This window comes from Pygoscelis adeliae, unplaced genomic scaffold (genome assembly GCF_000699105.1).
Source record: "Pygoscelis adeliae isolate BGI_AS28 unplaced genomic scaffold, ASM69910v1 Scaffold95, whole genome shotgun sequence".
Lineage (NCBI taxonomy): Eukaryota > Metazoa > Chordata > Aves > Sphenisciformes > Spheniscidae > Pygoscelis > Pygoscelis adeliae.
The window spans coordinates 2,386,513-2,400,750 of record NW_008824869.1 but is presented as its reverse complement, the minus strand read 5'-3'; the positions used below and the strand labels follow the sequence as shown (position 1 = coordinate 2,400,750).

The following is a 14,238-nucleotide window of genomic DNA, read 5'->3' as shown; positions in this document are numbered from 1 at the left end:
CAACCAGTGTCCCACCCAGGCTCACCACAAAGAATGACACTGAAAAACAAAACCAAACACAGCTTAAACAGTAGAAATATAATGGTTTGAACTAGTTCTTTTCTATCATATGGCCAGCAAATCAGAGAAAGTTTTGGAGGACACATCAAAAATTATTTCTAAAATGCAACAACATTAATTGTTTTTGAGCACTTGGTATATGAAAGCAACATTCTGTAGAAAAAACAAGGTTACTTTCTGTTAAGCCTCACCATTTTAGGCTTATTCAAAACCCACTACATTTCTTTGAACAATTTTTTTTCCCACATTCTGTAAGCAAATGCTTTTCCAAAAGCATATTATAGAATATGCCCAAGTCACACTTAAAACATTGATTCATAAGATAATGTAGTATCATGTCATGCTTGGAATGGGAAATAGTGACTAAATTTTTAGATAAATACCATTTCTTGATAGTCACTGGCAAACGTTACTTTATGGAAATCAGTGATAAAGAGTGAGAACACCCATATGCAATCTCAACTTTCCTGGAACGCAGGGAGAGCATAGGCTGAAACTCAGGACATGTTATAAAATACAAAGAAAATATGTACAATTGTCAAGTTTGGTGGTCTTAACAACTGAACTCTACATCTGTTGAGTCTCCTCAGAAGAAAACAAATCTGATTAAGTTTCCGAAATATTCAGGAATATTCACTTATTTATTTTCTTAAGACATTCATCTATGCCACAGGAGTGTGGGAATATGAGTGACAAGGGAAAGGCCTGAAAAATAACAGTTACTGATAGTATAAAAATAATATTATTTTGTTTAAAAATCTGCATATGTACATCAATGATGTGATACGGAGTTCAATTCTACGCACCTATGCCTTTGACACATTCAATCCCCGTCACATTCTCTGAACCTAGGGCAACAAAAGATTCAAACACATTGTACAGCACCTGAAAAGAAAAGTAGACTAGCTTAATATTTGCTGCTGAATTAAACCTATTAAAATAATCTCATGATGGGCCCCAACATTATGAATTCTGAAATTATGTATGACTGAGGGAAATTCTGTGTGGAGGGAGATTTTGCAGATTTTCAAATTTTTCAAAATGGAAAAAATGCAGTGGAGCAAGAAGAAACAAAAAATTTAAAAAAAACAACTTTCCCTTTCTTATGTCAATATGAATTCTATCTATAAGAAACATTGTTACATCTAGATGTGTTTTCTAAAGCACTTCTCACTCTAAAATCCAGGTATTTGGCAGATTTATTTAATCACCTGTATAAGAGAAATAAGATATTTAATAAGATGCTAATAATAAGAGATTTGATTTAAATAGGTTGAACATAGGTAACATAAGTTGAACATAAAAGAGAATAAAATATAATAATAGAACTAAAGCTTTTAAAATAATTGACTAACAGTGATAGTGCTGAAAGTAAAGAATTCATCTTATCCATATCCCTGCCTAAGGAGGTTTGTATGAGCATTATTCTTGACACATGCCTGTCTAATCTATTCTTAATTCCTCCAGTGATGGAGGAGAATTTTACTATGGCTTTCTCAGTTTTCCTTGTTGCAGCTAAGCTTGTTAATTCTTATCATATTTACTCCAGTCATGGCATACAGGTTAGTTTGTTCTGTAACAGTAGTCTTTTACATATTTACATTTAAAGAATGCTACATCATCCACTTTCTTCTGTCCCACAGTCTTTCCTTTTTCAAGGTAAGAACTCTAGTTGTTTCAGACTTTCTCATAGGCTGTGCTTTCTGACTCTTGATCATGCTTACTCTTCTCTTCTGGATTTTCTTCAACAAACAACTTTCTTTTTTTTGTAGAGTGAGTGTTTGTATTAATTTCACAGTAACAAAAACTCCTTTCCTTCCGAAAGCCAGTGATGTTGATATTTGAGTCCCTCAAGGGTTTATTTTAATATTTCTTTCTGGTAATACCCCAAAAGTACTAATGAGACTGATATCTAAAGGCAATTAGGTTTCTCTGGAGGCCCTAAATGGCATGTTCAAACTCATGTGAACAGTTAGGCTGCTGCCAGTGACCTTGCAGTGCCTTGCTGCCTTGGTTGCAAAAAATTAAGTTACTGAGCCTGGTGGACATGTCTTACCCTCCTTTGGAGATATGCAGGAGCAGGAATAGGAGATGATCCAAGAAGCGAACTGAAGCTCTGTAGCAACTCAGTTGCATAGCACCTTTCTGCCATAGGACTTCCTGGTCCCTGCCCACTAGCACTGTACTACAAAACTATTGACTATTTTACGCTGAGAAAAATTTTGTGTGGAAAAAAAAGGTGTTTCAATCAAAATAAAAACATGGGTAGAAATTTGGGATTGCTTTGTTTGCTAAAGTCTATTAAGTTTTCCTTTTATAGAATCATAGAATCATAGAATAGTTTGGGTTGGAAGGGACCTCTCTTTCTAAATGAAAGAAAACCCAGAAATTAACATGTTACAAAAAAAAACCCAAACCAAACCAGAAACTTTCTAAAATGTCCCAAAATTTTTCCCGAATTTGCTCTTTGTTATATATCTGTTTGATAAACTTCTGATTGAAGTAAAAGAGAGGGAACAGGCATAACCACTTTGGCAAGTATTCTCTCTCACTGCCCATATATCTGAGGTATTCATATAAATTATGGGCATAACAGAAATATGCAGAAAAGAGTATGTGCATTAGAAAACAACAGCAAACAAAGGCTTAAAATCCCTAGAACTAATTTCAGTAAGTCATGAAAGCCCTACTTGAACAGTAAAGGCAAATAAAATGTACACACCTAAAACTTCATTTTAAATATTTTTATGCTCATCCAACCCTGGATATTTTTATGTGACTTACAGGCTCCAAACAGCTTTCATGCTCAAACATTTAATCTTTGCAATACAGTGTTTGTAAACAAGACAGAGAACACCATGAGTTATGCTACACTAGCCCATGAGTAGATACACACAGATGATACAGTATTTCATTTAAGGGGAAAATAAATACACTTCAAAAGAAACCCTCTAGAGTTTGGGTGACTTTGGGATATATAATTTACTTACCACAGTTACAGCATCATTCAGAAGCGATTCTCCAAAAACAATGATGAATAGAACTTCATTGACATGGACTTCTTCAAACACTGCCAGAACAGCTACAGGATCCACAGCGGCAATTAAGCTGCCAAACAGGAGGAAGTCCAGCAGTCCAGAATTCAGGTGGCCTTCAAAAACAAAGCAAACAAAGTATAAGCAGAGACAGCTCTGTATTATCTATAGTAATGACAAACTGTGATATTATAGATAACACAAAATCATTGAAAATAGGGATCCTAAGGCATCAACTAGAAAGCATGGCACAGAAACTACTTAACAAGTTCTGCATTGTGTCACCTTGTATTCTACAAGGTTTGTTGGATCTAGCATTGGCCCATGTGGATCAAAGTTGATTCTGGGAGCAGTACAGTCCTGTTCTTATGGCAAGGCACTTGAGATAAGTATTTCCACATCTAAACTGGCTTTTTATTTGTGTGTGGTATGGTTTATCTAACTTGAGTAAATTATCTCAGGATAACTGAGAACTGACAAGATGGTAAGAGTAATATATCAGTACTCCTGAAGTAAATGTTCCAAAATACTTCATGCCACAGGCCAAATTTGACTCGTGGTCGCTAAGAACTGCTACAGTGGGGCTTAACTGCATTCAGTGCAGTTAAACACCACTTGTGGCCTTCTTATTCAAGTAGACATTCATTGATAGGTGCTGTTAAGCCACTTGTTCCCAAATTATGATTCATGATGCCACTGTTAAATTGTCCACAAGCAGACCATAAAAATAGATGAAGGACTAAAATGTACCTCAACATGTTTGTGTTGTAGCCCCTTAGAAATTTTGGCAATGATTTCAAAAGTTTTGGAACTACAAAACTCTGGTGACAAAGTAACCCAGTATTTATTTAATTTTTTAAAATCTTCTTTTAGTTATTAAGGTTATTTTGTTCAGTTATGCAAACAGACTGAGACAAGCACCGCTATCATTTTAAAAGTAACAGAAAAAGGAGAGCCACAAAGATCGCTTTGCTCAGCTTCCTAAATAGCTTGCAAAATTTACCCTCTTCATGCAATCAAGAGTGGTATCCCAGTCATTTTTTCTGGGGAACAGATTTTTGAAAGAGAGGAGAAGGAGAGAGAACAGGAAAATACCCTTTGTGTTCATTAATGGATGGAGGAGGAAGCAAGGTTCATTAAGTGGTGATGAGGAAGAGCAAAGAAGGAATACGTTGAGAGCTCTTTTATTAGAACACAGTGCAGAGGCCCACGCCCAAAATTAATAGACAGTTGTATCAGGCATGATTTCTACAGGTGAGGGAGAAATGCACCTGATTAAATGATTTGGGAGCATGAGTCAGACAATGACAGTCAGTAGCCATAGTCAAAGGATCAATATTGTCTGTAAGGTACTTCCAGAACAACATGGCCACTCCTCTAGCAAGAAATCTTACAAGATAATTTTTCAAATCCAGAATATTTAGTGCTTGGAAGGTAATTGAAACAGAAACTAGATTCCAAATACTTTTGATACAAAATGGCATGGGCATATTTACTCAAGAGAAGGACATGCACATGGGCAGCCAGAGACAGGAGTAGACAACACCCTGTTGTATGTGACAATGGCCAATAATCTGGGGGAGCTGCAGAAGTACATATTCTCTTAGCTGCTGTCTGCCAATCAGAGCATCTACAATGTTTTCCATACGGTTTATAGGAACCTTGGTAAGGCCCTGAAAACAGAAATTCATAGCTTGCACAGACAGATAACTACTTTATACTTTAAAAAAGAGGAATAGTCTTGTTCACTCTTGGACATATTGGACTGTGAATGAGGACTGAATCTATCCATTTTAGTGTGAGAGAGGGGTTGAAGCAGTGAGCTGAAGTCTGTGCCAAAAATTCTGAGAACAGCCTTGAACCTGAATTTAAGTAATGGTTCCATCAAATGTTGGCCTTCTCTGCCATGCTTAAGGAAGGAACAAGCCCAATGACAACTGTCAGATATCAGGGTACAATAGAACGTAAGCTTTTAAAATAAATTGGCTCACTGAGATTGCTTATCTTTTTTATATGTTACCAATTATAATCATTGGTACATTCTTTGAAGACTGCAAAGCTAGTGAGCAAATATTTATGGAAAGGTTAGGACACATCTATAATTCCTACAAAGCAATGTCAAGAGGCATGGCGTTTCTAAATCAGACTTTTATTTAGACTAATAATGCAGGTTATTTCCAAGTGGTACATGACCATTGCTTCCTCCAGCTCACCAGAGTCTGGAGTGACTAGTTGCCAGCAGTGACACTTGAGCAAGGTAAGTTGCTGGGCCCAGTTTAAGACTTCTACACATACTCAGCATGTTGTCGCTATGACCTAGATCGTACAGGAAAAACTTTTCTAAGCATTAGTCACAACCACAATTATTCCATAGAGAAGTGCTGCATGTGTTAGTTCTCCAGTAGATGGTGAACAGTTAGGTGCAATCAGCCAGGAAGATTTAGGATTAGATACTTCTTCCTATTCTGTAAAAGCAGACTGGTATGGCTGTTAGTTAATAGTTAAGGTGCTGATCTTTTAATTTCACTTCTAAAGAAGGATTTCTTTGTTATTATCACCTTCTCTCTTTTTCTTCTGCAAATTATAATATCTATAAGGATATTGAATGCAAACAAAGAGCTGCTTTTATGTTTATTTATGTAGGAAATCTATGTAATCCAATTTGGATTATGCACTCTCATATTGATGGACAGTACTACAGGCCCATTCAGTGGTAAAGTTGGAAGCAATTTGTTTTTAGTTCATCGGCTGTAGCAGATATACTTTCCTACATTTTAATGATATTACTTCTAGCATTATTCATTCCAATTGTAAAGAAAGTGGGGTAGAAACAAAAATATGCCATAGAATTTCAACCAGAGGCTGCTATGAACTCTTCTAGAAAGTGAGTAACTCAGCATTCTCCTACCTTCAGCAAGTAACAACAGCAAGGCTTTTCACAAAGTGTGGTGCTCAGATATTGTTGACATCTTGGAGGTCAACACAATGTATTTAGTGGATTAGTAAGTATGTGTCATGTAGATATTTTAAAGTCCTGCTTAGCTTTGCTGGAGAATGACATAGTTTGAATCAGGGACAGGATTTTCTGGCCTTTTCCATAGCTGAAATTAGAACTCTAGTAGGTTATAATATGTCTTGGTGGTAAAGACAGGTCCCCACAGTATACCAATTAACACTCATTCTAAACATTTAAATATACCAGGCATGTCAGTTTATTGTTTGCCTTTGTTAACATCCGTATTTTTAGCTTGTAGAGCTTTAGCTGTGACCTGAGGTAGGGGCTGATTCTCCTGTTTAACTGTAAACTCAGAGTTCTAGTATATATTATTACTGAAAGATTTGCATAATGATGAAGCAGAATATGTAGCTATCAAATCCAGCTTTTACAGTTAGTCATGAATTGTTTACAGATTGGGAGGAGAGCAAGAGATAAATGGATTTTTCACTTAAAATAAAATTTTTAGGAAAACACTTGACTTTTCCATTTCACATGTCATAAAGACGTCAATGCTTTTCCTTTAATGGTTTTTATCAACATATTTTTTAAAGTAATTATCATTCATTATATTTCCCAGAGCAGGATGTTAGTAATGTATTTTTGGTAATATTTTTTAAATTGTTCCAAGCAGCTTGTATATTTAAAGAAAGAAATCCCTTTGTCATCTTTTTTGTTCCTGAAAACATGTATTTAACTATAAATGTGAAATTGTGGGTGCAATATATTGTGCCTACAGACTGAAAGCACATAAAACATCTTACCTATCTATAAAAATCAATAGCATCTGCATCTGAGCTGTCACCTTTGTATCTTCTAAAGAAGATTGTTACTTATAAACTGTGAGATATAGTAAGGTAAATATCTAAAATGTAAGCTAAATCTATCATAGATGTCTATATTACAAACATCTGCAGTAACATAAGATGAGCCTCATATGAATGAGTCTGGTCTATTTCTTCCAGACTGGGATTTTCAAATAAGGAAAACACAGGTTTCCCTTAAAATGGATGGAACAGATATCCCAATCTTATGTCCAGCTTCAGAGAACCCAGCCCCAAATTCTGCTGCTTCCCTGTGCTGGACAATGGGAGCAGTTTTTGAGGCTGGAAAACTCTGCTATCTTATCTTCTGTAATAATCAGCTAATAGTTTAATTCTTCATTGCAAAAACGTTCTCTGCAATATCTGCAACTTCTGACATTTGAGGCACTTTTTTTATCTGGACTGAAAAGGAAGTCTGTGGTAAATTGCTCTGAGTTGATTTTACACCACTGTGGTTGGAGAACAGCCCCATGACTAGCTGTTGAGCCTTTCATACAACACAATATAACCCTTGCGGTCTTGGAGCCACTCGCTCAGTCCAGGATCTCAGCACTGGTTGCCAAGAACAGATGGGCAGAGTGCACAGGCACAGCAGCACACTATATCTGTACTGCTCTCAGCAGCACTCAGATGTGCCCTGTAAGTACTTTCTAGAACTCACTAACCTAAGAGAATTTTGTCTTAGAAGGGCTCTTGAGCTTCTTCAGTACAGACACTAAAAAAGCATAGATAGGATGCCTGTTTCGAAACACATGCAATCCACATACAATGTGAATTATTGTTCTTCAGGTGGCAGTACATAGCTTATGTGCGTGCCACACCTGCTGAGAAGATTAAGAACTGCTGTTCTGTGCCTCTTCTAGCAGCCCCATGCCCTTATATTGTAGTATAATTAAGACAGGGTGCATCTTACATCTGCTACTTGGCTCTGTAAGTCTTCAGTTACAATTTCCAGCCTCAGAAGACAGAGGTGTGTCATGCATAGATACCCACTCAGCAACCATTGCTTACTTAATATTAAAGCTGACTGAAGAAAGACAGTTCCATTTTACAGTAACTTTGAAGGTTTCTATAACAGCAGAAAGAAACAAGCCCTTCAGAGTGTATTTTTGTCCAGATGTCCATTAGCAGGATGAATCCTGAGCTTTATCCTGAGAGTGTACGCATACGTTTAGAGCAGGGAAATATGAAAGACACAGGTTCAAGTCCCTTTTGTGCTTGCTTCAGAGAAGATTTCTCAGATCATTCTTAAATTTAGTAAAACTATTACAAATTGCTCCCATTAAAATTGGATTTTTCTGCTGGAAAGAGTTAAGTTGTAAAGTATCACCCCATCTAACAGCTAGCATACAGTAGCATTCAAAATTGTGCCTTCACAGATCAAACTTACCCATTATTCCTGTCTGATAGACACCATAGAGAGATAAACCGGTTGTGGCAGCATTCCAGACTGTCCCAATGACAGCATACAAAAGGATGGAACCAAGATTTCCAAAGAACAATCTATTCGGCATAAAATATCCAGCATCCAAAACAATTGGGGGCAGCAGATAGAAGAAAAATACAGTTGGTGTAAGCGAAAAGGAGGCAATGTGATCTGCTGACAATACAATGCCACCAAGAAAGAGACCAAGAACAATCAGGAGAGCACTCTCTGGAACCACCCGAGTGACTTTGTGGGACAAGTGGAAAACTGCAAGAAAAGAGGAAAACAGTTCGTTAGAATTGGAATGGAGAAACAATTTGAGCAACAACTGTTGTTACCTGGCAATTTTGACTTCACACAGACTTCCTGCTTTCATTGTTATTAGACCCAAAAGCATGCATGGAATGCATGGGATACAGACAGTGTCAGAACCCAGCCACTTATAAAATAAAATAAAAGGTTGGTTTTCAGATTTTATCCAGCATGAAACCAATATTCCATGACATTTATTTCCTTTATTGGATTATCTTCTCCATACAAGTACGGTGTTCTATGCAAAGCACTAAGTGCAACACTGAAAAGAAACAGTAGAAGTGCTGGACGTGTATGACTTCATGGTTTATTTCTGTGTCTAAAAATACACATCTGACCTCCCAACATTTGTCTTTAAAACTGATCAGTGTACTAGCAGGTTTACTGGAGGATGGGAGAAGAATGCTGAAAGAATAACTGGTTTCAAGACAACTCTTTTTAAATTTATGAAGAATATTATATAACGATGTAGCCTGCAGCAGGAGCAGAACGGAACTGATATCATGGGAGATCCCTTTTGGGCCTTTTCCTCAAAATCTCCCTAGCAAGGATTTCAGTTAATTCAGAGGCTTTCTGGAGCAACAGGGGCTTTAGTGGTGCCTTTCTCATATATAGATATATTTGTGGGAAATGATTCTGCAACAGGCTACTTTCTTTTGTATAAACAGTGTCATAAAATCTGTATCTTACAGTAGTATGTCAAATCCATTAATAAAAATAAACAGTATATGGTATCTATTATAGAAAAACATGTAATGGTATGGTGTGGTAAGACTATTAAACTAGCCAATAATTAGAGGGAGAGAAAATTACAGAGTGCCATGACTGAATCTAAAGAGACAGAAAGATGGCAAGGCCAAGACAGAAAAAACAGATTATTCAAGATGACAGAAACACAAGTAAGACTGTAGATATATGTGGCAACATATATTTATAGTGCACTTGTTAGGTATCAGATAAAAGAAAAAAAATGCAGAGAGCAGAACAGAGAGAAGTTAAGTCTACAAAGAAAGATGGAACATGAAAAAGGAGGAGGTGGCAAAGGTGTTTGACAATAAGGAAGCACAGGTGTGCTAATAGACTTTCTTGGGATTTCTGTGAGCTTTTCCTTCAGTTTATCTTAAATATTGATGTGTCGCAGATGGTCTGAGCCCTGGCACTTTGTGATACTGACCCAATAAATGGGATTTTACTTATATAGCTTTGTGCTGAAAATGTGAGTTTCACATTAGGAAGAAAATTCCACTAAAAGCCAAGTTTGTCCTGGTTTGAGCATCAGCCTAGAACTGTGTTGAAGCTTTTACAATGCTAATGCAAGTTAGCTCAAAACTAGTTTGGACAAGAAGCCATCATTAAGAATTCCAGCCTTTTAAGGTATAGTAGAATAATCTTTCCCATGACTATGCAGAGATCTTAGACCAGGTTACTTTACTGAAAGACCATTGTTTTTTCTCCCAGCCAAGTATTTGTCCTAGTCAAACATTTACTAGTTACCTTTTAGAGTGTTTTAAGGGCCCTATTCCTGAACTGTCTGTCTTCATCTTAGCTGCATCTACACGGGCAATGTTAGAAGCATCACCCATCATTATAGTAGTCCCACAATAAGATGGTTCCTACTAGTTGTATAACCTCCATGGCTTCATCAGAGTAGGAAAAATGACAACAGCCTGCCTATACCAACAATGAACATGAATGCAATATTCCTAAGTGCATGTAGACAAGACTTGTAAACTAAGCCATTTAGAACATAGCTTCAGAGTGGGAATAATACAACAGCAATCAGACATGAAAGCAAACTGCATTCAGTGCAGTTGGCTAAACCATGCCAGTTTTCCATATCATCTGTGTCATGTAGTCAATAACTGAATAACACTTCACAGAAACAACCACTGTGGGTTTTCCCAGTTAGTTTCCTCTCTTTATAATAAAATCCCTTGGGCTTGCATAAAAAAAAAAAGAAAAAATTAAAGAAAAACAAAATAGCTACTATTCCATCTGTATAAACTGTAACATTTAACTTCTCCAAAGTCTTTCCTACTGGTCATTCTTGATTCCTTGAGTTTCCAGTCAGTGAATTATCAACTAATTTATCACCTCACAGAGTAGGGATTATCTCCTTATCCCTGAAAATGAATGTTGCTGAGCTAGTCTTACTAACCCAAGTCTGTTTTTCCTACTCTTATGTTTGCAGATAAGGCATGACTACAAGAAGTTAAAGTTGAAAATTTAGAATAAACCTGTGAAGACTTTTCAGAACTAGACATTCGGAAAAAACCCAATGTCCAGCTAAAAATTCATATTCTGTAGAATTCTCACGTTTACAATCAAAACCAGTTTCTCCCAGTGAGTGCTGGGAAGCCAGCCTGATTTTGGTTGTAACACTGTCTCCTCCTAGAAGTCGCATGTTCCCAGTGAATCAGCTACATCATATCTGTCTGTGTTCCCTTTAACTCCAATTGACTGATTATCTATCAGCAATAAATTCTTCTACTCTGTTAGTTTAGGAATGCAGGCTGTGGACAGGAAAGTTATTGCATGAAACAAGGCTCTAGAGAAGTCTCCTCTTTTTTGCATTTGGCCCAAGCAAAACCTGAACACTAGATCGTATTTGTTTTAAGGTAACTGCCTGGCTAACTCTGCAGGCAGATAGTACACAATATGATTAACAGAATCCTAGTGTCTATAAACATAGAAATATGTAAAAGGAAAATACCACAACTGATGAAATTCAATGAAATAGCTTTAGAGTGAGACGTAATTGGAACTTAGATTGATGTTTGAGTTCATATTTGCACTTACAGTGATTGATTTTTTTTTCTGGTTATGTGCATAAAATATATTCCATCAAGATTGTGCATTATGAGTAGTTATTACATTTATAGAAATTGATAGAGATAGATTAATTCCAAATTCACTCCTTAATGTTTTTTTAACAATTCATTATCCTGAAGTTATGTCCCTAATACATTGTGAGTGTTTTACAAACTGACATAATGATAGTACATTCATTTCATAAAGTTTGCATTTACTTGCTTAGGAGAGATCCAGAAATAGTCCCACAAACTTAATTATGTCCCCATGACAACATAGAAGAATTGGAATCTTTAATTACATCTAAATGTCTAGCGTGACTAGGTATTTTACCTGACTGAGGAGTAAAATACAATCCAGCAATAATGGACAAGGAGTTTAGTTTGATTCTGTTGTGAAAGAAATTACAAATATCAGGAAGGATAGCATGCAGTGCTGCTCAGATAAATTACTCTGTGAGGGACCTGGAGGTGAAATGAAGTCTATTTTCACTGCTGTTAATAATGAAAAGTACATGAATATATTTTAATGAGCAGAGGGAAGGAGCAAAGACAGAAAAATTTGGAGCCAGTCCATGGCATAAAAGAAATAACAGTGCACAGAGCAATCCTATGATCTATAAATTTTAACATTTATCATTTAGAATTCATCTACATAAGTCTAGGCACAGCATTAGTGAAAAAGTTAAACATATACCTTCCATCCAGTACATGCTAAACCTGGCTTGAAAGTGGGTTGGACTGGCTAGTGGGTAAACTGTGTTTAAATTCAAGCTGAGCATCACTGAATTAGAAGCTTTCTACAAAGTTAAGAAACAATTACACAGTATAAACTTCCTGTGAATTTTTTTTCTGACACTTCCTTTGAGATCCAAGAAAAGGGACTGTGACATTTAATGTATTTGATGAGAAAGACAAAACAAATTAGCAATCTATGATTTGATGGCTGGAACCAGTTTCTTTTGACTCAAAGAAAGAAATATACTTTAAGAAGTAAGTTATTTTTTATCACCTTTTAAAAACACAGTAACTTAGATTAAATCCTTCAGTGGAATTTACAGCATTCAGTGAAATATCTGTTGCTTTCTTAGGCCAGAGTATGCAACATGTCATCCAGAAAAATCAAGATCTGACTTATAATGATGCTAGTAATTCTCTGCTGAAGTTTCTTTTCCCTGTATCTTTCGGTAAAATCCAAGGAATCACAAAATAATTTAGATTAATAAAAGATTTTGAACCTCTTTTTTCAGACTTATAATTTCCATAGTTCCCATGAAAGCATAGATATGAATTTGCAAACATTTCTCAGCTCCTCCTACTACTGCCAGTGACAGGTGTGGGGTCTACCATATGCATTTTTGCTAGTGGGTCAAATATGCACTGATAGTATGCTATTAGTCTATTTTTCAGTTTTCACTTTTTATTTTCACTTATAAAGATGAAGTTATCATATTAAATCAAGCCATGATTGCTTTTAATTTGAAATGAAAGACTTGATTCTCTGTAACTGGTGAGAACCCTTGCCATTGACCAAAGCGAGAGCAAAATGCTTCAAACTTTTCTTCATGATTCTTCACATTTACTTTACAGAGATGCAAATAATATTGTCTCCAAGGCAGTATATAATCAGGTTCCTGTAATGGCACAACATAGAAGCTACTTAAGAGAAGGCATAAATAAATTCTACAAAAGAATATTCTGCCCAAAGGGAAATCTTTCTTCTAAACATCTTCAGTAGTTGGACTCTGACTGGCAAGCATGAAAGTTTTGTTTCTTATCTTATCTACCTGTTCATGTTCTCCTTAGCGTTATAGAGGGAGAATTTTATTTTAAAACTGTTTAGTTCTACACATTCTGCAGTTTTTTTCAGTAGTGTCTTCTGCAGATATATGTTATTACTTTAAAAAAAAAAAATCATAAATCTGAAGTATATTCCAATAGCACACATGGAAAAATCTGCTTTACCTTGCCTGCATAATAGCTCAAAGTATAATCAAATGCCAGTTTGTGAACTAAATTGATCAAATGTAGCTAGGTAGTGATGCAGTCCAAAAGTCTCTGGAAAGTCCCAATCCATTCCTATTATGTTGGTCTACCTGACTAGGGAATGGCCACACTGTCTAAAATATGATATGGAGCATACATTTTCAAGAAGGGATCATTTTGCTTCCACCATCCCTAAAAGGCATGAATCCCTGGCCACTCTCTTGCTCCTTATCTCCATGCATTAGTTGCAGCCAGTTAGCGGATCACAGCTCAGACTAACCAGCTGCATCTGCCATATCAAGAAAGAAGCAGCAGTGCTGTAGAAATGCATGATATGGCCTATGCAAGCACTGGGGCAGAGATTGTAGCATTCATGGTGTAGGAATTGTGTATAGATGCTGGGGCAGAGAGAACTGTGTATTTTCTATCATTTTCCCCTTTTTTATCTGCAAACTCCTTTAAAAGGTTATTTTAGATTCTTAGCGTTTCACAATTTTTTCTCATTAAGCTATATATGTAAGAGATCCAGATACCCTGACCTCCCCAACATCTAAAAAGAAGCTGAACAATCACTGTTTTAAAATTACTTCTAACTTTTGGTTTATTAAGTCTCATATAATCTTTGCTCTGTATTGGCTGCCTGTAGTGTTCGCTGTGGTCCTCTCATGATTCTCAATTCTTGGTGAAGTAAGGAGGGGGGCCAGCAAAACCACAACCATGGACTTCTGGAGGGTGGACTTTGGCCTGTTCAGGGCGCTGGCTGAGGGGCCCTTGGGAGACCGTCCTGAAC

At 36.5% G+C, this 14,238-nt stretch overlaps 1 protein-coding gene across 1 annotated transcript in view; it reads right to left on the bottom strand.

Moving 5' to 3' along the window:
- SLC9A3 (solute carrier family 9, subfamily A (NHE3, cation proton antiporter 3), member 3) overlaps window positions 1–14,238 on the bottom strand; it is a 54,231-nt gene that overhangs the window by 17,704 nt on the left and 22,289 nt on the right. The window contains exons 2-5 of the mRNA XM_009324490.1: window positions 8,305–8,607; window positions 3,051–3,211; window positions 867–945; window positions 1–39 (exon numbers count right to left, since the gene is read on the bottom strand). The exon at window positions 1–39 is cut by the window's left edge and continues 142 nt beyond it. Coding sequence (XP_009322765.1) covers window positions 1–39; window positions 867–945; window positions 3,051–3,211; window positions 8,305–8,607 — 582 coding nt within the window. The remainder of the gene's footprint in view (window positions 40–866; window positions 946–3,050; window positions 3,212–8,304; window positions 8,608–14,238) is intronic.